Genomic DNA, 24648 nt, shown 5'->3' on the forward strand with positions numbered 1-24648 from the left:
GACTTTGTAGCAATATTGTTGACTGTCATGCTAGGTTATTTCCCTTCATGGAAGGGTTGCTTCCTTTCTGTTTACTGAATGCCTGCCTCCACTTTGGCTTACTTTTTTCTATCTGTAGACTGCTTTTTTTGTTTTTTAAACCTCTAGTAATGCATCAGAAGAGATTTTTTGCAGTGCAGTTTTGTGCGAGCACAAATATGAAATTTTACAGCCATCTGTTCCTTCACTGAAGTAAAGAGACGCCTGACAGAAACTTCAATAAAAAGGCTTAAAAGTATCAAACACTAACGAAATGGACTTAACACACAGGGAGCTGTTCCACATTTCTGTGCATATAATAACTTCCAGTGCATTAGTTTGTTTACACTGCAAACTTAGAAAATGTTATTAAAAAATATCACACATGATGGAGGGACGTTGAGTTTCATTACTGGGATGTAATTATCTCACACTGTGTGAAGCTGCCGTTTCTTGTCAGGAGGAAAGGAAAAAAAAACACTAAGTCTATTATAACATCTCTTTTGATGTTTTTGTAGGATATAATGAAAGATGAATGCTCGACATTGAAGCTACAGCTGAAGGAAAGAGATGAACTCATTTTCCAGCTCCGTGAAGAACTGGTAAGTAAGAGGCAATGCTTGTTTCCTTTAGGAATTCAGTCCACCCAACAAGGTCACTGGTTGGGACCACCAAATAAATAAATAAAGTGCAATGTCTGCTCTCGGTAACAGAGCTGGATGCTGTATTAATCATTCACTTCTGATATAGGTACATATTATGACCTCTGAAAGCTCAGTCATCCAAGGAAGACCATAGTGGTCGTTTGTTTGAGAAAGATTGTGTTGACAGTTGTCTTGCAATATCAAATGCACATCAGTCCCTGTTGGGAGAAAAACCACCACTCTGTGTGGGCTCTATATGGCAAGATTTATGCCATGATTTACACACAGAGATACCTTCTAATGACAAAAACACTCAGCAAAATATGTATTCATATCTGAACGAAGCACATTTTTCTCTTATTGGATGGTATCAAGAAAAGCATTTTTTTTCAAAAGTTAATGTCCTTAGTTATGACTACTGCACAAGATAGATGCTAACTAAGATTTGCTGTACCTTCACTGACTGCTATGTACTTACTTGGAGTTAATAAAAATCTATACATGTCTTCTTGAGTTAACTTATGCAACTGAACGAGGAGCATGAAAAATAGTTCCACAAACAGAAACTGATGTTCTGAGGGAATCCTAGCCAACATATCGAAAAGTTGTTTTTATAGAGGGCTGTTAACTAGACTCTGGTAAATTCTTTTCTTTCCCCAAAAGTAATTTTTTCAAGCCTATGTGTTCTATATACTGTTCTACAGAAATTACACCTGCAAATACAAACCACATGGAAGTTTCAAAAAGCTATGGTCAAACGTTGGTTGTCATTACTTTTTAGGCACTAGAAGGCAGGGGTAAGTGTGGGGTGCTACATATGCTAATATACAAGCACAGAGGTGTGAACTGAATGGAGGCCCTGTGCCAATATCAAGCTACTGATGGCATCAGTGTGACCATCCACTGGGCAAATGTGAAAATAGATTATACTAGCTGCAGTACCTCACATAGCATAATCAACTTTTATAATTTTGATTGAGGTAAAAGAAGAAAAATGTATTGTCAAAGGCTTTCATGGCTGGAATCACTGGTTGCTGTGAGTTTTCCGGGCTGTATGTCCATGTAGGAAGGAAGGAAGGAAGGAAGAAACCTCACCCCCTAGTATCACACCATGATGCCAGTGATTTCTTCTTGCCAACGAAACATCTTTGTTGTTGTTGATACATACATTCTCCATCCATTGCATTCCACCTTCATATCCCTCCAAAAGCTACTCTACAATGATGAAGACTGCAATGATGAGTATGAGAAGCTGTGGCTGAAGGGAAGGGAAGTGGCAAAACATCTTGTACACTAGCTGAAGCAGCTTCTTTTTGAGTGGGGAATACTTAGTTCCAAACCATTGCTGTCTCTAGTAATTTGTGACAGATAACCAACTTAATTGGCTGTTTGGCTTCACTCTGCAAATCATCAACTATTTGTGTTTTTGAAATTATTTTTTCTATATTAAGAAGTATAAATACGTTTCCATGGAGAAAAGTTAAGTTGCTTTCAAGAATTAAAAAGAGACCTTCTCAACGTTTCTGCAATAAATTCTGGTTATCTGTGTCCTCTGTTCAGATGTGGTTACATTAAGGGATGATGTATTGTCTAATTAGGATATAAAATTAAGTGGCAAAATGGAATACAGAGAGCATCAAGCTTTAGTGCATTGGTTCGGTACTGAAAAATATCCGTCATGATTGAAGCATATATTACAAAGTGGCTAAAGATTCTGTTGCTATAGAATTGTACTCTTTTGTTACAGTGATCTGTGGGGTTCCATGATACTAATATTTCTCCATTGAGAAGAAAATGCTGCTTCTGCTGCTGTTGTCACAAGCATGAAAGCATAGTGTTAGCACTTCATCTTAGGAAAAGCCTATTCAGTTGTATTTATTTGTTTACTTAAAGCATTTATCAATCTTGCTTTATTTTTTTTTTAGAAAGGACTCTCTCTGAGTGGTTTACAAATATGAATGTGATGAGAGTCCTTGGTCTCACATTTGCACTCTAAAGTGGAGAAATGTCTCACAAAGAGTAAGAGAACGAAGGAAGGAGGAAAATGAACTACATGTTCATGCAATAGGAATATAAATTGTCTTCATGTGTGATTACTGTAGTTTTCTTGCTATGACAGGAGGAAATGAATTCACCTCTGAAAGTATTCTCTATGTATTAAAATGTCACAAAAAGAGATAAAAGTGGGCTAGTGGGAAAACATACATCTTCTTTTTTCTTTTCTTCACAGAATTCTGATTTTTCTGCACGGGAAAGAGTGGCTTCTATGCAGAAAGCCCATTTTTGTTACACCCCCCTTCAAGATTTGCACATGGAAAAGATTTTTGCATGTGCAAAATCTCACACATGGCTTTTGTCACAGAATATCCCTGCACAATACTTCATAATGTGGAATATCAGGGAGAAATGCACAAACCCTAGTGGGCCTATTATTGTTTTGATGAGCTTTCCCAATTTTCAGGAAGGTTTTTATTTGTATATCGTTTGGGGCTTAGTGGTTTGTTTATTTTTATGAGCTATAGTTTAAAGTTCCCATAACAAAATGAAAGGTGAAAACAATGTATTCTCTTGAAACAAGACCAGTTGTAAAAATACTAATAGGCTACAATGCTATAAAGGGAATAATATGAATATGCAACAAGAAGTCAGTTGCTTAGCTGTGAGGTTTTGTTCCCATGTTTTGTTTCCATGTTCATTATTAATTATAATGTGAGCCTTTTGTAAAAGAAAGAGGGTGAAGTATTATAATTTTTAAACACATTCCTTAAATAAATAAAAAGCCAAAGCAAAACTTTAAAAATAGTAAAACAAATATGATTGCAGATCTAATGGAATTGGTTTCTATTAGATTGCAGACATCACTAAGGGTATTATCGCACGAGGTTCAAAACACAACTTGCAGCCTCCCCAACCATGAATGAAAGCACTTCATTAATTCCAGGCCAGTGTTCAACTCATTTGCAAGCAATAGTTTTCAATGAACAGGAAACTCCAATTTTTAGTCAGCTGCAAAGGCTTCAAATTCTGTTCAAAGTATTTTCAGGTGTACGGTAAATCCAAAAGTGCTTCAGCAGTGAGTTATACATGAGGTTGCTGGACCCCAGGACATTTCATACTAAATTTGTCCAGGAAAGTATTTGTTAGTTGACTGTTAAACCCACAATCATAGCATGTTGATCCCACTTTAATTGCCATTTCTCCATAGGACGGAATAATACCAATTTAAGTAGGAGCCTCTGGTGGCGCAGTGGGTTAAATCCGAGCGTCCCCTGGGCAACATCTTTGCAGGCGGCCAATTCTCTCACACCAGAAGCAACTTGCAGTTTCTCAGGTTGCTCCTGACACGACAAAAAAAAAAACACAACCAATTTAAGTGAAATCAAAGAACTTTAGTTCTGTGGTGTGAAAGGGCATTATGTATTTGGTCCTATTAAGTCACGTAACATGTTTCACACCATAAGATAATGCGGTTTGTATCACTCCATGAAACAATGGGAGAAATTATAATTTAATACTGAATCATTGCAAAAAAAGAAACATTATTATATTTAGGGGTATACTGCCATACGCCTTCCTCTTGAAGACCACCCAAATCAGTGCCCTCATTGTAACAGGAGAAGTACTGAAAACTAGTCCATAGAAAACATATGAGCAATATATTTTCTTTAGAACAAGATGCTAAGACATACCTAGTAGGTCTACAGTTCCTAGGTTTAATCTTAATTAAAATGATAGCAAACGCTAACATCTTTTAACTTGTCAATTTATCTAAAATCATCAGAAGGTCCTCTTAAGGGCAAAGATAATCTCAGATTTATTGTTGGGGGTTTGAAACACATTATCAGTTGTCATATGAACCAGTGTCACTTTAGCCATTTTATTTAAAAGATACAGTTAGCTCACTCCCATCAAATTTATATTATACATGTTGAACTTCTCTTAACCAAAATTCTGAAAGCTGAAATACTTCAAAAACCCAAATTGTCCACATAGGTGGTTAAGGTTTTGTTTTTGTTTTTTTTTTAAAAAAAAATACTGTATAATACATAGAAACATACAATCTTCAAAATTAGCAATCAAAATACCAATATTTTTCCCAATCCCACCACCACCACACCCGTCCCCCCCCCCCCTCCCAGGAACAGTTAACTACTTTTGCTGTGCTTATTAAAATTGTTCAGTCATGAGGATAGTCTTATTTAACTCCATATATATATATATCTTTCCCCTTTATTCTATAAATGAGACCCTTCCATTTTGATTCCCATGTCCTTCTGATCTGGCCCATTCTAAAGTAACTTTTCCTTTCTCTGATGTAGTCTTGGAGTAGGTAGTTGACTAGATATTTATACCAAGTTTTTATATCCCATTTATTGTGGTCCTTCCAGCCTAGAGACACTGAGGCTTTAATTGCATCCATCATGTGTTTTATTATTTCCTCCCGTTCTTTAAATTCCCCTTTACTTTCCAATTTCTGAGTGAAAAATTGAGTCTTGTTCCATTCTGTGTTTATCCCTAATAGCTCCTCCATTTCCTTCCTAATTATTTCGTGGAATTTTTGTATTTTTTCGCATTCCCATCACATGTGGGTGTATGTTCCTGGTTTTCCACAGTTTTGTTGTTGTTCATTCATTCAGTCATTTCCAACTCTTTGTGACCTCATTGACCAACCCACGCCAGAGCTCTCTGTTGGCTGTCACTTCCCCCATCTCCTTCAGAGTCAAGCCAGTCACTTCAAGGATGCCATCCATCCATCTTGCCCTTGGTCGGCCCCTCTTCCTTTTTCCTTCCATTTTCCCCAGCATAATTGTCTTCTCTAAGATTTTCTGTCTCCTCATGATGTGGCCAAAGTACTTCAACTTTGTCTCTACTCTCCTTCCCTCCAATGAGCAGTTGGGCTTTAATTCCTGAAGTATGGACTGGTTGGATCTTCTGACAGTCCAAGGCACTCTCAGAACTTTCCTCCAACACCACAGTTCAAAAGCATTTATCTTCCTTCGCTCACCCTTCCCTAAGGTCCAGCTCTCACATCCATGGGTGACTGTGGGAAATAACATTGCTTTAACTATGCGGATCTTCGTTGCCAGTGTGATGTCTCTACCCTTCACTATTTTATCGAGATTGGACATTGCTCTCCAATCTTTATGATATTTCCTCACTTGTTTTTCCGCAGTTATGCCAACATAAATTTGGGCACATTTTCGTAATATGTGCCAATTGCACGGGAGTTCTGTACCATTTTGCTAATATTTTCCATTGCATTTCTTTAATCTTTAATTGTTTTATTTTATTGATTGATTTCATCCAATTATCTATTTCTCTCTCACTGCAATTTAATTCCTTCTTCCAGACTTCTGTTAGGGTAGATTTTGTGTTATATTGTATTTCTGTGATTATTTTGTATATAAATCCCATGATTCCTTTCTCCTTCTCAAATTTCCATTTTATTATTTTGTCAAGATTTGTTTCTGGGTGGTTGAGTGAGATAGTGAAAGCAATTGTTTTCTGATGGTTTGCTTCATGTACAACATTCTTAAAACATTGTGTAAATTACCTTCAGGCTATATGTTTTAAGTGTACAGGCAGCCTCCAAGTTATGAACAAGATAGGTTTTGTTGGTTTGTTCTTAAGTTGAATTTGTATGTAAGTCAGAGCATGTACATTTTTAGTTTAAATCCAGCCACACACACACACACACATACACACAGAGCACACTTTGGATAGCATAAGGAAGAGTGTTTTGGTGTTTATTTTGATGTCTGTGTCTGTGGACAGAAGATTTCACCTCACTTTCTGTTCATGTGATAATTGTTTGTTTTTTTTGAAAAAATGGACTTGTTGTGGAAACAAGGATTGTAGGGAAAGCTTCAGTTGGGACACATTTTCCCCATGATAACTCTTTCAAGAGTGAATCTCCTTCCTAGGGTAGATTTCTCTCATTTTTTGTTTTCTCACCCCCGTTCTTAATTATGAGTTGTTTGTAAGTCAGATGTTTGTAACTCGGGGACTGCTTGGATATGAAACAAAACTTTTTTAATGTTTAGATTTGGATCCTATGTTCAAGGTATCTTATTATATAAATATATGAAATATAGATTCCAAAATTCAAAATACTCAAGCATTTCAAATCAGGGATTCTGTATTACATTATTTAATTAGTTCAGACTTTTCCAAAATTATGATGTTTATTACTTTTATGTGATATTTATTACTTTTAGACCAAACTTTTTCCCATGGTCACTAATGTAGTATCACTTATTTATTTGAGTTATACCTTCTACTTGTTTAAGCAACATTTTTTTTTTATTTTGACTTTTAAAAATAGGAAGAATATGCAAGTGCTTATCCACTACAGGAAAATGGATAGAAACAGAGTAGCAATTTTAATGCAGCTCAAAATACCTTTCCTAAATTGAATTAACTTCCATGCCATTGAGTCTTTAATGGCATAATAATCTTCAATAACAGTAATAGTCATACACAGGAAAATCATATTGCACATTCATCTTTATGATAATTCCTCACTTGTTCTGCATTCTATTGTAAATTTTGATCGTATTTCACATTGGCTATTTTGTGATAGAATATTACGGATATGAGGGTGATTTACATAAGAAGAGACATCTGTAAGTACTTTCAAATCTTCTTTCTTCCTCATATTTAGGAAACATCTAAGTAGAAAAGAAATAGATTAGATGTACTTAAACATTATTAAAGTGTCAGATTCCGTTCCCCCTTTTTTACAGGGAGAATTAATTGCACGTATGCCAAAAAAGGCTTATCTCAGCAGTAATTATTCTTCAAGTCAACTCTGTAAGTCAGCTGTAGAGTGTGAAAATGACAGTATCCAATGATACACAATGTGGATTAGCCTCCAGTTCCTCGTATTCTCTGAAGCCTTGATGAAAAGCTGTCAGCGAGATACAATCTTTAATATTCCCTTGCACTTGTGGAGGTGATTCTGCATATTAGTTTAAGTCTCTATCACAAAGCAGCGTCATTTGGTGCCAGTCGGTGCCGGATGCAGATAAATGATTGTCATGGCATCTCTGTAAGAAGAGGTTTCTGGTCTGATGCTGATTCCCTCTGACATATTTGCATAGAAGGAATATGGCAGCAGAGTTGAGTGCGCCAGCAATAAAACACTGTCCTTAAGTCTCTGGAGATGTAACAATGTGATGAACACCCCTTTAATAATAATGCATTGCATATGCTTGTCTTCTGTTAAGGTGTCACAGATAGACTGCTAGCTTGAAGAGATATGCATGATTTTACTGACAGGTCTCCTTGCGGATTTAGATAAATATGACCTGGCTTTATTTTGAAAGTGTCTTCATCTTTTTGTCATCTTCAAGAAATCTTACACTAGCCGAGTGAAGATTAATGCAGTGGAGAAGCATGGTATGCTTCTCCTACTCTAGTGTTCCAAGCATTCATTCACCTAGGTTTAGAATCTTATTTATTTTTGAATTAGCATGTTTTTAAACACTGGAGTAGTAATAAATTATTCAAAGTATTGTGCATTTCTTTATTTCATTTTTTGAGAAATCTGTCCCCTCTCCGAAGGAATCCAGCATGGTGTGAACATGGTTGTGTCTTCCCACCCTATTTTATCAACATAATGATCTTGGGTACATCTACATTGACCACTTAAGTCAGTTGCAAACTGGTACTGAGGAAAATAGTTTTGGTAAATTTATATATTTATATACAAAATCCTGGAACTAGTTTAAGGACCAGGTGGTAATTACACCAACCCCAGAAGTTCATTCTTTCAGATGTTTTGTGGCCGTTTGCTGTCAGTGTAGATGGGGATTTTGTGAGATAGCTAAGACTGACAGGAAGTGATAGTGAGTCAAACATGATGAATTGGGATTTTCTTTTGACTCTTCCTTAGGCTCAGGCTTACAGTACTACTCACTACCACTTCACATTCACGTTAATCTAAACGTATGGAGCTGGGTTCCAAAGATGTGCTATTCATTGTCTCCATGGCTATGATGGAATCTGTAGCAGAATCTCCAGCAAGAAGTGCACAGATATCATTAGACTGGCAAGATATCACTCATGGCCTCTGGCCAGTGAAACCCTCCTAGGTCATTTTAGATTCTAGGGAAAATACAGGCTTACTTTTCTTGAAAAGTCACTTATTGTCATTTTGATATTCCATGGTACCGGTAGAACATTCTTCCAGCATCACATTTCAAATTAGATTATTCCTTTCTCATCATCTTTCTTCACTATTTAGTTTTCAAAACCACTTTTAGAAATCAGAAATGTAATTTACCTGATATGTGTTTTTATACTTAAAGAACTCATCTGGTTCCTTCATAGTTATCTCCCCAAGTCCTAGTGCTCTTCTGATTTCTTGATTACATTATCCATTTTGATTTATGACTGAACCAAGGTATAGAATGTCTTTGATATTTTGATGTTTTCACTATCTATGTTACACGATTTACCCTATTTTATATTATGCATATGAATGCGTCACACAGATATCTGGATGCGTATCTTCATATAACAAATCACATGAAAAAATCTTTGCCTCATTGGCATGTGCTATCTGAACTCTTTTTGCAGTGTTTGGCTATCTGCAGTATTTCTCTTCACTCCCCATTTTAAATTGTCCTATTAAGCAACAGCAGGTTTTATTCCAGAGTTTGACACAGTCTCTCTCTTGGATTTGAACCTTATTTCCATAGAAATGTAAATAATTTTGACAGCATTAAAAAACCAGAATGTTCCATATAATGATAAATCATACTTATGGAGAGGTAAAATTACAGAATAGCCAGTCTGCCATAGTGCTAGCCTTGACACGGGTGAAAGGGAAATATGATAAAGCTGTGGAGAAAATTAGAAAGTCATTTTGGTCTCTTTTTAAATGGGTTTCCTGACAAGCACTGAAATATTCATTAGAATCTGATGATGCCATTTCACAAGCAAATTTCCCCCCACCAATACTCTTTTCCCCCACCAAAATATACTATTTCCAAACTTTGTTGCTATTTCATTTCATTTTCTCTATAGTACATAAATAATTCTCATGACAAATGGAGTGATTTGAACAATGTAGATGCTGAAGAAATAACACACGGTGTTTCAGTTTCCCAATAAATTTAAACATGTATTCCACTGTATAAAGCTGTAATTTGCTTCAACCCAAAAAGCTTTGTCAGTGGGGCCCATTCTCATGCTTTTACTGAGCAAATGGTGGAAAAGAATTGCCTATTTAGCCAGAATACTTTCTGGTTGTGTATATATATATATATATATATATATATATATATATATATATATAGTTTCAGAGTGTTTTTTTTTAATTCTGAATTGTTGGTGTGGATAAAATCCCTGCTTTGCTTTGTCCACACTGTTAAGAAAAGAATGGACAGCAAGACAAAAATGGTTGCTCTTAGAGAGATTCTGTACATTTTCAGGATCAGTTTGTAAAAAGTGTGAAAAGGGAAAATGCAGAAATGGTTGCTTTCTTTCATGGGTAAGTAAGCTAGTAGAATTGGATGGATTCATGGCATGTTTTCAATCTGCCACTCTTTCCTGTTAAGCTGAATGTTTCACAAAAGGAAAACCCCTACTTTTTGAAGAAAGATGAGAGTTTTGTTCAAAGTACATTTTATGTAGATTTCAGAAATGATAATAGGGGAAAATATTTAACATTTACAGTATATTCTGATGGTGAGATTCTCTGTGGAACTGGAGAATTATCAAGATACCTTTTCACTGTTGGAATTGCTTTTATTTTATTATTATATTATATTTATACCCTGTGTTTCACTCACTCAGTATAGACCTCAAGGCACTTCATAATGTATATTTAAACAATGTAGATTTAAGAAAACAATAATTCTAACAAAATATGTGTTATTTTATACTTTAAAAAAAATCATATTTTAAACATCATTAAATAAGAGTGCATCTATGCTATTGACTTAATGCTGTTTGACACCACTTTAACTACCATGCCTCAGTGCTATGGTGGTTAGTGGTGTTTTTAGCCTTCTCTGTCAAAGAGTGCTTGGTGCCTCACCAAACTATAAATCCCAGGATTCTATACCATTCAGCTTTGGCAATTAAATTGATGTCAAACTGTATTAACTCTACATTGCAGGTGTGCCCTGAAACAGATTTAAAGTGTTTACAACATTACTATGAGAATACAATCACAGCATCTATTTTTAAAGAAGGATAAAGTTATCCTTCTGTAAAAACCAGTTAATAGCAAAAAGTCTGTTGAAATAAAAAGCTGTCTGCTTGCTGACAGAAGGAGATTTTACTGACAGTTAACTGTGAAGCATACATTAAAACTAGAAGCATAATCTGGTTTTGGTATCAAAACATCATATCCTAATTCCTTGACAGATCCCAATAACATTTTTGCATGTGGGATTGCCTTTGAAGACTGTTTGGAAGCTTCCATTGGTCCAACGGGCAACAACCAGGTTGCTCACCAGAGCGGTGTACAGAGAGAGGACATCCCTCCTGTTGCATCAGCTCCACTGGCTGTCAGTCTGCTACTGAGCACAATTCAAAGTGCTGGCTTTAGCCTATAAAGCCCTAAATGGTTCCGGCCCAGCTTACCTGTCAGAACGTATCTCTCCTTATGAATCATCTGGGGAGGCCCTGCTCTTTGTCCTGCCTTCTTCACAGGCGTGGCTGGTGAGGATGAGAGACAGGGCCTTCTCTGTGGTGGCCTCTCAGCTATGGAAGTTTCTCCGACAACGTTAGTTCTGCCCCCTCCCTCCTGGCCTTTAGAAGGAAAGTGAAAATGTGGCTTTGGTGTCAAGCTTTTGGAGAATAATTGCAGTGCAATAATAAATATGGAATGTTTGCAATGACTACTGGAATGGCGATTATGTTTGTGATTAGCATGGGTTTTAATAGTGAATGGAATATTTTAATGTGTGTTAATTTTAATTTTTAATTTAAATTTTCATTTGAATTGTATGTTGTTTTAAGGCATTGAATAGTTGCCTATATGTAAAGCTGCCTCGAATCCCCTTCGGGTTGAGAAAAGTGGGGCATAAATAGGGCAAATAAATAAATAAATAAATAAAATTTGCTTCTATACAAAAATGCATAGGATTGGCATATTACACACCAGGCCCATAAGCATTGAATGAGAGCTGAATGGACTATCCTTTAACTTCTTTCAAACTCATTAATTCTGTACTCATTTAAGGTATTGAACAGTTGAGTAAGTGAGTTTCCTCAGTTTGCTGAATAAGCACCTCTCAAAGGCAGTTAAGGAGCAAATGCATCTGGCCCTGTGTCTCCGGTGAGGATCCTTCCAGTTTATGATTGCTCTGATGAATGAAGTATTGCTGGAGAGGCAGTCAGTCTTGCATTTGAAATAATGAAGTCGATTTTTGATAAAACATTTCAAGCTATAGGCAGGTTTCCCAATTTTTTCAAAAAATGTATTTAGGGCTCCTACTCTAAACAGGTTTACTAAGAAGAAATGGAAAATAGTGGAACTTATTTACAAGTAAATCTACACACAAAGGGGCTGTTATTCTCTCCCACCTTTCACCCATTTTAAAGGTACCAGGGTTTTAATCACATTACCTAGTTGGACTTGATACAATTTTAATAGTCTGCAGATTATCAGTATATAATAACGTAATGATGATGTATGATCATTCTCCAAAAAATCTGATTAAAGAGCATATGATTCTGCTTTCCCATTTTTAATTAGATACTATGTTGGCTTTATATAGTAGGGAAAACATTAGCTGGTAAATACTAAATTATAATACTGCCTTTGATTTATTGTGCTTATGGTTGAATTTAACATTGGTCCTGGCCCCTAGATGCTTCCCTTATGCAGTTCCCTTGGGGTACAGAAAAGAAACCATTTTCTAATAGTGGTTTCATTCCTAGCATTAATATAGGCTTGAGATCACATTTCTTTTCATGACATCTTTATTTACAGTCAGATGGCTCTTTATCCAAATAATGTTTTTTGGATCAATGCCGAAGAACAACAAGAGACAATTTAATGTGTTTTATTACTTAATTTCCTCTTTAAAGGGTAGGTCAAATGTATGTAGACAGAAGGCTTATATATATTGCAGGGACTTTGGGAGTATGAAAGATAAACAGTATTTTGTGGTTGGTGTAAAGAGAAGCTTTCTTTAAATTGCAGGTAGCAGAACAGAGAGAGGGAAGAAAAGGAGAGAGATGAAGTCTAAATTGAGATAATGGTAGTCAAAAGGATTCATTCTATGTGCTCTAGATACATACATCTCTCTCCCTTTCTCTCCCCCCCCCCCCTTACACACAGACATGCAACACACATACACACCGAGCTGGAATTTACTTTGTAAAAAAAATCATTCAGATGCTAGTAGCATGTTCATCGTCAGGTCTAATGAACCCCTCTAAAGATAATGATACTTATTTCTGAATATACATGGTGAGGATTTCACTCTCAGTCCCTAAGATTCAAGTGGATTCATGCCTCTGTCATCACATGCTAGATTGTGTCTTTAGTACGTTTGAGCACAATAGATTATCAAGAACAGACTTATTGGCTGTATTTGTTTTTTGTTGCCTTCAACAAAAGTTTTCTCACACTAAAACTATCCCTAGCAGCAACTACGTGAATTCAGGGAATCAAGAAGTTCACTATAATAAGTTAAAAAATCATTTAAAAAAAGATAATTGTATGTATGTGTAAGAAAGTGAAACTGACTACATCATTCATCTGCACGGGGGATGGGGGGGGGGTAGTATTGAACAACCAAAAGCTCCTTGTGTCCAGGTTTTCAGCCATGCATTGTCTCCCAGAACAAGGCATGGAAGATAATGAAACTGTTGGGTAGGATTCCATACTCACCCTTCTATGGTGGGATATTTCTCCAACTATCTTGTGTGTGTGTGTTTGTGTAATTACTGTATTTTCAACTATTTTTCAGAAGCAACACTAAAAAATTGCACTTTTCCCAGTGAGATTTTGTATGAGACAAAACTTGGAAAGACAATTCAGTGTAGTATGATTGCAAGTCATAACAAAATTTAGCTTGCTTGTTGGGGAGTCCAGACAAGAAAAATTCTGCACTGATCAGAATCTTCAAAGTTCAGGACATTGTGTAAAAATTGCATATTTGTTTTGGTTGTCTGTGTGCAGAAAATAACACTTATGCACAGATAACAGCAATCTTTGTGCTGAAAATAATATCTTTACTTATGTGCAAGGAAAACGGTGTAAATTCCATGCAAAATTAGTCCTCAATTTGTGGGAAAAACATTTCCTGCATAGAAAATAACAAAATATTCATTGCAAAAAATCTTTTTACACAGAAAAACCTTTTTTCCCCACAGGAAAAGCTGTTTTGTGCAGAAAATCCTGTTATGTATTGAAAAATATCATATGCAGGTTTTGTCAGAATGACTCCTGAACTGCAAATAACTTTTGAAAACATTGCAGTTTTCAAGGACTTTTTTATGAAGGGAAGAAAAGTTATAAAATATTAGTTGCCTCTTTTTAATAGCAAATCTAGAGAAAGAATTATGTCTCTAGCTACTTCTGCCAAAGGACTTGAACGTAAGGACGATGTAATCTTACTGTTTGCTTTCTTGTCTGTCCAGTTTAGTGTTGCAAACAGAAAATATATGTATATATCGGAGGGTTAGCAAAAAGATGTGCTAATAAATCATTAGTACTGCTGAAAGTTTGATTCATCTATCAGATTTGAAAATCCTGTTAGTAACATGGAATTTGATTTAACAGAGGATAATTTGCCTCATCTTGTTTAATTTATAAAAAATAGTATTCATCTTTTAAGGAACATTTCCTTTTTTCCTTCTGTCTCCCTGTGGTTTTTCAAGAAGTGGGAGAATGTGGCTCATCAACACATTTCTGTCATTTTTCAAAATAAACTGTGCCTTCTATCTGTAGCACTATTTGATTTTTATTTGCCTAGGGAAAATTAATATTGTTGCAACTTTTCTTTGGGCCCTTAAGTGATAACTTCAAGGTTTAATTAAGTCGGTTTGAATAAATGTAGCCCTGCACTGAATATTCACACTGTCAGTATGAAAGGGAATGAGCAGACTTTAAAACCCATAGTTGAAGGAAGGTCAACTTTTATGGCGTCCTTTGGAGCCTTTCCCTCTTTGACCTGTTTAGGAGCTGAAAAACTAACCATTGGGCCTTTGTTCAGATAGGCAAGGTCATGAATGTGCCCTCAAAAGTTGTTGGAGGTGTGGTCACTTTCTTTAAGCAGTCCTTAAATCTGTTTTAAAGGGTTATCTTATTTATTCACCCCATTTTCCTACTCCTTTTGCTACTTGATTTTTACTGGGTGGAGGATCCAACCAATCACAGAGCACATGATATAGCCAATATTGTCACAAAACATAATTCAAAAGGTGGACCATTTTGCGCCCTTATTTTGAATGGTGGCAAATTTTCATGTCCTTTAAATAATTGCTGATAGAAAATAAAGATTTTTCATGGTGATAAAAGGTGTTCTTATTTTTATGTCTCCCTGTTTTTATTCAGTTCTTTAATGAACACTAAACTCAATATGACGGTTGTGCAGAAATAGACCTATTGTAACTTAATCTGAAAACACATTGGTTTGCAAAATAATAAGTTGTACTTTATCTAGATGGAGGACTCCAAACTGCAAGCCACACAAGATCTGTGGTCTTCTGTTCCATGTAAAGCTGAACTGTTATAATTGTGTAGTATGAAAAGAGTCTTGCCTGCACCCTAAAATGCATGTTTGTTTGTTTGTTTGTTTGGTTTTTTTGCCTTAGACCAGGGATGGGAAATACACAATCCTCCAGAGGTTGTTGAACTGAAACTCCTAATAGAAGTGGCAAGAATAACTAATAGCTTGGATGCTAGGATTTCAATGGAAAAAATCTGACAAGGTTTATGTTTCCATACCTGCCCCAGTCCAATTAAGGCTAAAAAATTGTTAACCATAGCAGAGTTCCACAAGATGAACACTTTTATATTATCCCTTTGCCTGAGATCTTACATGGTCAAGGGATCGCATAATAGTTCCTCTTGTAAAACTCTGCTATAGTATTCCTGTTGTTCTTCCCTTGTGCTGTGGAAGCCCCCCACAACAATTTTTTTGCTGGTGAAGATGGGGGAACTGGATCCATAAACAGATTAAGGGTATCTTCCACCTCAAAGGTTCTCTGGAGGTCTCAGCAGATGTTGTCCTGTCCAGACTCTTCTCTGTTTACCTCCATTCTCCACCTACAAAAGAATCAAGATAATGGAATGTTATTGCAACCCAACAGTGACTTCTAGACATTTGGCTGTTTGGTGGAATGGAAGCGAATGTTAACCTATAGCAAAAATAATTCACACACAAGTGTAATGTGGTGTCAGGCTTACATGTACCACCAATATGTTACAGGTCATAGTCTGTGGAATTTGGTTGCATTTCCCAGTCATAAAGTCCTAGCCCTGCTGAAATTTGGGACCATCTTATTAACAGGAACATAATACCATTATCAGACTTCAGCTTTTTCATGGAAATTTATATTGCTGATTTCAGGGGTATGAATCCAGCTGATTGCCTTTGTCTCAGTTGATTGATTAGTTTTGAAGTATTAATGTACTATGCCCTTAGCATTAGCACAAAAGCAGCTGCTGCTATTTTTCATCCTTGTACATCTTTCTAATAGGACTGTGAAATTACAGTACCTATGTTATGTATCGGCTGCCGGACAAGCTTCTTTTCAGTTCTTAATGTACTAATTCTTGATGAAAGAATCTGCCATTAGAGAGAAGAATGAGCTCTCTTGGAATACCATTAAGGCCAAATGATGTGTTGTTAACATTCACCAGGCATCTTCAAGTATCCCATCTATTTGGACAAAGTTTTAGAATGTGTTTATTAAACATTGTACTTATTAAGTGTGGAATTTGCCTCTCCACTTTAGTGAGTACATTAATCTAAAGCCCACTCACTTACTTAATTTCCATCACTTTCAGCTTTTGGTTCTGAATCTGGGCTCTTCATCTGCTGAATATCAGAATGCAAATAAAGTCCTAGAAACAGCTCTTATTCCTTTGAGCAAAGAAACTCAGTATTAATATCCAGTTTGAAAGAGCTCATAAAATGATCGATAGCGTGTCAGACTAAATTTCAGTAGAGAGATTAAATAATGGGAAAAAGTCTTCCCTTGAAACCTCAGTGTTTCATTTATTATACTGTTTTGTTATCTGGATAAAGTGTTTTCCCCTTCATCCAACTGAAGTTGAATTTTTAAGTTCTGTTTTCTTCATTACCCAAGCAGTTTAGGATAGATTTCTCCAGAAATTGATTAATAATAATTCATGCATTGCAAGTGTCAAGCATTTCTGAAGGGAATCATTTGATTCCTGTTTTTATGAAAATTTGCCTTTAATAATCATGAAGTATTTTCTTTTTAGTTATGCAAAGAAAAAGACAATGCCTTGGTTAGAGACATGATTTTTATCTCCTAGATATCAGCATAAGAAACGTGGTGATGATGCTTTTAGTACAATATCATCATTCCTTATTTCTCTAAAGATGTATTTTTCTCTTTCTATTCCTCACTTTCACTTTCCTTTCCTAATTCCTAAAGACATAAACCTTATCACCATATATATATACACACACACACACACGCACACACACACATACATTGTCTTTCAAATAATTACATATTGTATATATCTTCATCCTAACCTTTAACACACATTTTCCCTAAAATCTCTCTTGATATAGCAGAGATTTACTGTATATTTCGGCATATGATGATTGGGCATATAAGATGACCCCCAACTTTTCCAATTAAAATATAGAGTTTAGGATATATTCGCCATATAAGACTACCCCTCTTCCAATGCACACCAAATAAAAAAATTAAAAGCATCAGATTTGATTTCAATATGGTAATTTTCCTATTACTGTACCTCCTTCTCTGCCTCTCAGATCTTTCATATGCGTACCTGCACCACTTCACTGCAGTCTTCAGGAGCGAGATCTGAGAGGCAGAGGAGGAGGTACAGTAATAGGATATAAGGGCGGGCCAGACAGGTAAAAGAGTTGTGTTTTTCTGGACCCAGAGCAACTCTATCTCTTGTTTCCATACTCTGAGCGCCCCGGATGCCTGCAGCTTGCTCCGCCCTTCACTTACACCTTCCCGGTGAGGTGCCCCTTTACCTCACCATTGGGACCGCATTAAGTTCACGAATCCTGATGAATGGATTTTCTTCTACTGTACTTGTACAGCATCACCCTTAATGATTTCATGCAGTCGCTGCATAAGGCAGGGACTTGGCCACTGCCATTTTTGAGCTCCCCCCACAATATGCAGCAACTACAGATTCTCCAATCCAGATTGGAATATACAGCACCCGATCTATAAGATGACTCCCGGCATATAAGACTACTCCTGCATATAAGATGACTCCCATGCATAAGGCTACTCCAGCATATAAGATGACTCCCGTGTATAAGACACCTCCCACGTATAAGATGACCCCTGACTTTTGAGAAGATTTTCTTGGGTTAAAAAGTAGTCTTATATGCCAGAATATACGGTAATCCTAATAGCCTTGATGAATATACATAATAAGTGACTTTCAGATAGTCTCAAACATACCTTATTTTCCTCTTCTAGTCTTACTCTATGTGTTATTTTTTCTCAATAATACTCCTTTAAAATGAACTTTCCTCCTCAGCTTTTGACTTATGAATCCTAATACGTCCTCCCAGAGTTTGCACATTTTTGCATAAGTTAACTATAAAAAGTTCTAGTGTCCTATGATATTGCCTGTACATTATTAATCTAATAAAGTCTTAAGTGTGCAATAATACAATTTATTAATCATTTTTATTCCATTTTATTTCATTTTCCTTTTTTTGGCAGATATTGATTTATAGGGTGCCAAAAGAAAGTTGAGCAAAGAAGCTTGCAGCCCATCCAGTGCATGCTTACTTCGAAGTATGCTCCAGGTGGAATTTGGGTTATAGCAGTGCTAGAACAAAAGTTTATCATTTTTATTTATTTTGGATCCAGATTTAGTAATTCTAGGAGGGACCCACTGAATTTAGTGGGATTAATGGTCATTGCATATGACTAACCAGTCCTATTGGCTTCAGTAAGTCTAGGATGAACACACCCACCATAACTTCTACTGTTTTTATCTTCATTATTTTTCCCAGAAGATTGCCAAACTGTAAAATAGAGATCTCAAGAAAAGATAGACTCAATAGTGGACATCAATATCCAGTGAATGAGGGATGATACATCCATAATTTCTTATGAACAAAAAAGGAAGGAAGGACATATTTTGTGTTCACCCTCTCCCGAAAATAAAACCAAGAAAGATTAGGAATTGTTTCCCAAGGTTTTGTTTTTTATCATCTCCTGATCACTTCCAGGTTGCTTATGGTGGTTTTAAAATGGATTCTGTGCTGGCACGGCTTTACCAGGAGTTTGAATTTCTTTTTCTTGCATGGCTAGTTTGTTTAAGCTTTATTTGGACCATGCATTTTGCAATAAGGTAGTTTCCCCCAGGTTGCAATCATAGGACCAACAACCTATCAATCATCATTAGAGCCTTTAGATTTCCCTTAAAGAAGAAAGTAGCAGTTTATCCTCAGTTGCCTGCCCCTTGTTGGCAGATCAAGGAAGTTACTAGTTTACTAAAGTTATAAAGTGTTTAATCCATGTCTTTGAAGATTTTAGTCATAATAAAGAACTTTGTTGGACTTACTTTAAGCCTCTACAGAACTTTGTGTGGGGAAATCTAAAGGGCCTCTCAGCGCGAGGCACCACGGGCATCCTGTTGGGCATTCTAAAAGCACATCCTGTAAATAGACATTGCCACAGGCCCAGCATGCGACAGCACAGATTCAGAAACAATTATCTCATACTGAAACCATTAGAAAATCACTGTTTATTGGGTGTTACGACACTGTGGTTTTAAATGACTGCAAGCTGCCTGAATATTGCACAGGCAGTAGAAAGGCGGGATTGAAGTCTGACTATAAATAATGTAAAACTGTGAAAGAGATTATTATGAACGGAGATGTGAAATAAGTAGATGATGGATTTCAGGAGTTAATATGCAATGCCCTCCTTGTTATACTGTCAAAAGCAATGGATTCCAAGTAATGGTGATGGCAAAATAATTTGTGGGGTGTCGGATGAAAATGTCAGAAACTGTGGTGAAGAACTGGCTAACTCTCATCTCAGAGTAGTCTCTATGTTTATATGCAGGGTTTGTCTACAAATGAAAATATCTTTGATGCTCTATTGAGGTTTTTTGTAATGTAATGTGTGTTGTAAGTCCACCAATATCTGTTCCAAAAACTTGGCTGATTCTAGCAGTATTACATATGACAACATAATACAGAATAAGTGATTTTGCAGTTCCTGGGAAAGAGTGGCATGAGAAAAACCAGTTTTCATAGAAAATTTGTTTAATTAAAAAGCAGAAAAGGTAGCAGAAGGCTGCTATTTTTAGTGCCATGCAGCATGTGTAAAGTTGTAGTTTACGTTTCATTGATTTCAGTAGAATCTCATAGCTAACTTTTGCTGAATATTGCCTATTGAGGTTAAGGTGTCAGTGTTAGCTCTGAAGTATACACTATGACTCTATATAGAACAAGAATGAATGTTCTTCAGATTTTGTTGAACTGCAACACAAAGGACCTCCTTTTCCTTTAGATCTCTGTAACGAAATGCTCCACAAACTAATAATATGGATTGTTTTTTATATATATTTGCCAGCCACAATTAATCCGAAGGACTCAAGATTCTCAATTAACTGATGCCACTGTACTTTTGGAAAATTCCAGTAAAATCTAGAGTTTGCAGAAGGATTTCCATTTTTATAACTTATATTATATTAGGTATATTACTGTTACCATGTACATTTTCCCACTTGACATTTGATGGAGTGCACTACCTTGTGAGTAGTTCTATAAATAGTGTGCTTCTTTTCAAGGAGCCTGGGAGTGAAGGGTTTCTTTCAATGCTTATGTCTAATTAAGCATTTGGAAGTAATCACATACAAAGAAGATGCCTTTCACACCTCATCTGTTTTATGATAAAATGAGTAAGATCTGCCTTGGCTTAGCACACTTCTAGATTACACTGACAAGTTCAGCACATCACCTTTATAGATTTTGTTGTTGGTAACTGTCTTCAAGTCCACTTCAACTTATGGTGATCTTCTAAACTAGGGACCTCCAAGTCACCCCATCATCAACAGGTCTTGCAAACCCAGGGCTGTTGCTTATTTGATTGAGTCTATCCACCTGGAATACAGCCTTTGTCTTTTCATGTGGCCTTCTACTTTACCAGGCAGTATTGTTTTTTTTTTTTCTAGTGTGTCATCTTTTCATGATATGGGCAAAGTCCAAGAGCCTCGGTTTAATCATTTTGGCTTATAGGGAGAGTTCAGGACTGGTTTGTTCTAGGTTCCTTTATTTTTCTGGATGGGAACATGGAATTTTCCTGGAAACTGTAGAGTGATCCTGCAATTTCTGTGATGTGGATAGCTGGATCAGGCAGGATTTAGCTTGATCAACTGCCCATACCACCAATAGATACCTCACCCTCGAGTCTTGCTTTTGATGTTGTATTTCAAATGATATAATTTTTGGTGCCAAGCCATGTGACCAGAAATGTACTTTTGCTTGCAAGCTCTGAAAAGGAACTGCTTGGTGGTGGCGATGTAGTAGTGGCCCCGATGCTGGTCATTTGCATGGCAAAAGGACACTGGGGGGTCTCCTTTTTTTAGATGTATCCCATAGGTGTGGATGCAGACTAAGTTGATATCACTGATAAACAAATGGGAAAAATAACCATATTTTTATTTGCATTTTGATGTTTTAGCCAAGTACTGTTTTGCAATGCTCAGTTGGGATTCTAGGGGGAAAAACTATAGAACACTGATCACATTCCGCTCTTCTTTTTTTCTGAAGATAGTATTTTAACTCAAAGAAAGGAGAATGAAAGCCACTGATTTTATAGTAAATTTGAGACTCTATTAAGAGAACTGATATTGTTCCATATATCTTTTGTTTCAATGGTAACTCAACAACCTTTTCCCAGGAGAGACTACGGATCTTGGGACTTGTTTTCTAATCAAAATTGGATGTGGTTCTTAACATGTTTTAAGAAAATTCTATCAAGTGAATATTTTTGTTCTTCTTAATAAAAACTACTTTTGACAAGATTTCTGCTGCTGTAACAAATACTTAAGCTTGAGCTTCACTCAGGCAGAGAAAGAGTATTCTCAAAACACATTTAGAATTATACCTACATGAATACTAGCCCTTGTTTTTAGGTTTGTTTTTTTTCTATGTCAGTATTTGATCTTTTCTTTTATGATGGGTAGTCAAGTCCTAGGTCCACAGCAAGATTTGACAGTGTTTGGCATGGATAAAAGATTTTTTCTCTCTCACTTTCTTTTTCCCTCTTTTTAACTGAAAAGTAGCCTCAAGAGGATGCAGTTTTGAAGTATGGAATGACAAGAGTAGGGAAAGCTTAAATTTCCCTAAACAGTAACTCAACATCAGCTTCCCCAGCCTGCTTGTTCCCTTGTGGGTACCCAGCTGTTTATTTACAAGGCTAATTCCCCCCATAGCACAATCAGTAGCATAGGTTTGAGTATTGTAAGTGTGGATGTACTTTTCTTCCATTAATTTATGGAATTATTGCAAAGTCAGAGTCAAAGAGATTTGGTTCTTGCTTCACATCCCACCAATTTAATTCTACTGCTAGTTTGAGGAGATACAAAATACAAATGGGATTTATACCACATTCTTCCTGTAAGGACTGGCATTAAAAAAAATCAATTATTCAACAGTCTCTATGAAAGAAGCATTTTCTCATCCTACAGAACGTTCTACTAGAAATGTGCACTAGAGCATTTGCACATTTGCAAAGTTCTCAGTTCAATCCTAATAAAGGTGTGCAAAAACAAAAACAAAAACAGGGCACTAATTTGAATTGGCTTAAGTATTTATAATGTGTGTTTTTAATGGAGAAATATTTTAGTCAAACAGGAAAATGAGTGAAGTTTTTTTTGTTTTTTTGGGGGGTTTTGGTGAATAACTCAACACATTCAGCTTTAAAAGAAATTTCAGACTTGAACAATTTGATATGAAATACTAACTGGAGAAAAATTCATCCGGGGTCTAGATTAACTCAATTTAGATATATTCACATCCCTAATAAGTATTCACAGAGCTGTTCTCTCTAAGCAACATGTTCATATACACTACCACCACCACCACCACCCTCTCTACCACCCAAGTTTAACAGTTTATGCCAGGGGTCCTCAAACTTTTTTAAGTAGAGGAAAGGTTCATGGTCACTCAGACTGTTGAAAGCACAGACTATAGTTTGAAAAGAACATGAACACATTCCTATGCACACTGCTCATATCTTATTTGTAGTGCATAACAAAACAAAAAAAGAAAAAGAAAGAACAATACAATATTTACAATGAAGAGCAATTTTAACCTACAACAGCTTACCAATATTTCAATGAGAAGTGTGGGCCTGCTTTTAACTGATGAGATAGGCCAGTTAATTAGGATTGTTGTTGTATGCCTTCAAGTTATTTCGGACTTGGGGTGATGCTAAGTCTAAGGTTTAGGGTGAGGGTCAGGTAAATGACCTTGGATAGCTGCATCTAGCCCAAGGGTCTTAGTATGTAACCCCTGGTTTAGCCTCTTAACATATCCAGCTTTGTTCTTTGTTAGGGTTAAAATCCTCTAGCTCTACCTTTACCCCAATGTGCTCTTTCCCTCCCAAATTGTCATCTTATTTTCTTTTTTACTTGTCTTTTTATCTTTCAACCCTGGTAGCCAGCCAGTTTCCAGTAGGGTCACCTAGGTTAGAAAGCCTTTCACCCTTCTCACCTTAATGCTGAACATATTTCAGAAGTGCTTTAATTATGTATTCCTGCATGGCAGGGTGCTGTACTCAATGCACACTGTGCTTCTTTCTAACTCTAAAACTGGTGGTGTGTAATCTTTAAAACACACAGCAGATACCAATGTCACCATCATTTTTTGTTTTACTTCTGAATTTATTTCAGGAGCAACATGGTATATAGTGCATTGCTGCATACTAGGCCTGGGTAACAACGCAAAAATTTGTTTCTAAAATCGATTTGTATTTGGGGTTTTTTTTTGTTTTGATATTTAAAATAATTACAAAATTTCCCCTTTAAAAAGTTTGGTATTTACGAAATTTCGTTAATATTTACAAAACATTTTGTAAAGATGGCGCCCTTTTTTTTCAATATTTTTTAAATATTTTTTTAAATTTAATTATTAATTTAGTAGAATAGGGAGGAGAAATTATTATTAAGGAGGGAAGGCAGGCACTCACTCTGGCAGGCCCTCTCGCTCGCCGCTCGCCCTCTCGCTCGCCCTCTCCTCCTCCTCCTCCTCGTCCTCTTTCAGGCTCTGCCTCTGACTGGCTAAGAGAGGAGAGAGAGGAGAGCTCCCAGCAAGCATCGCCAGGCGGCCATCTTACGTATTTCTAAAATGGACGGAAATACAAAATTTTTTGGCGCCTGCTGTTTCGATATTTAAAAACACTTCCGGGTTTAAAAATAAGTTTTGTAATCGTTTTGTAATTGCAAAAATTAACGAATATTTAACGAATTACAAAATTAACGAACGAAACCGCCCAGGCCTACTGCATACTGTTTAGGAAGCAATTAAAGCATGAACCATAGTGGCCAAATTCCTACTTAAGAAGTTAGGCAGCTGGTTCACTGGCTGAAGCTGGGCATTGGCTGGGCAATCTTTATCAACATTAATAGACTGCAAGTGTACTCCCTCATTTAATTTTATTGTATCTGTTTACCCTGAAAAGCCTTCCAGCTGCATATGTAAAATGGAAACAAAAACATTGTTTCCCATCTCATTTCATTATGATCTTGTCAATATTGTTCTTTAATTAAAATGAATTTGGCATAATTATTATT

The 24648-nt window shown here is 36.3% G+C and overlaps 1 protein-coding gene across 6 annotated transcripts in view; it reads left to right on the top strand.

Annotated features, from left to right (window-relative positions):
- The window catches only part of CCSER1 (coiled-coil serine rich protein 1), a 796797-nt gene that overhangs the window by 432684 nt on the left and 339465 nt on the right, over nt 1-24648 (top strand). For all 6 annotated transcript variants that reach the window (XM_060779234.2, XM_060779236.2, XM_060779238.2 and 3 more), the window contains exon 8: nt 537-620. In XM_060779234.2, coding sequence (XP_060635217.2) covers nt 537-620 — 84 coding nt within the window. The remainder of the gene's footprint in view (nt 1-536; nt 621-24648) is intronic.

The sequence above is a fragment of the Anolis sagrei genome, chromosome 5, assembly GCF_037176765.1.
Source record: "Anolis sagrei isolate rAnoSag1 chromosome 5, rAnoSag1.mat, whole genome shotgun sequence".
Taxonomy (NCBI): Eukaryota; Metazoa; Chordata; class Lepidosauria; order Squamata; family Dactyloidae; genus Anolis; species Anolis sagrei.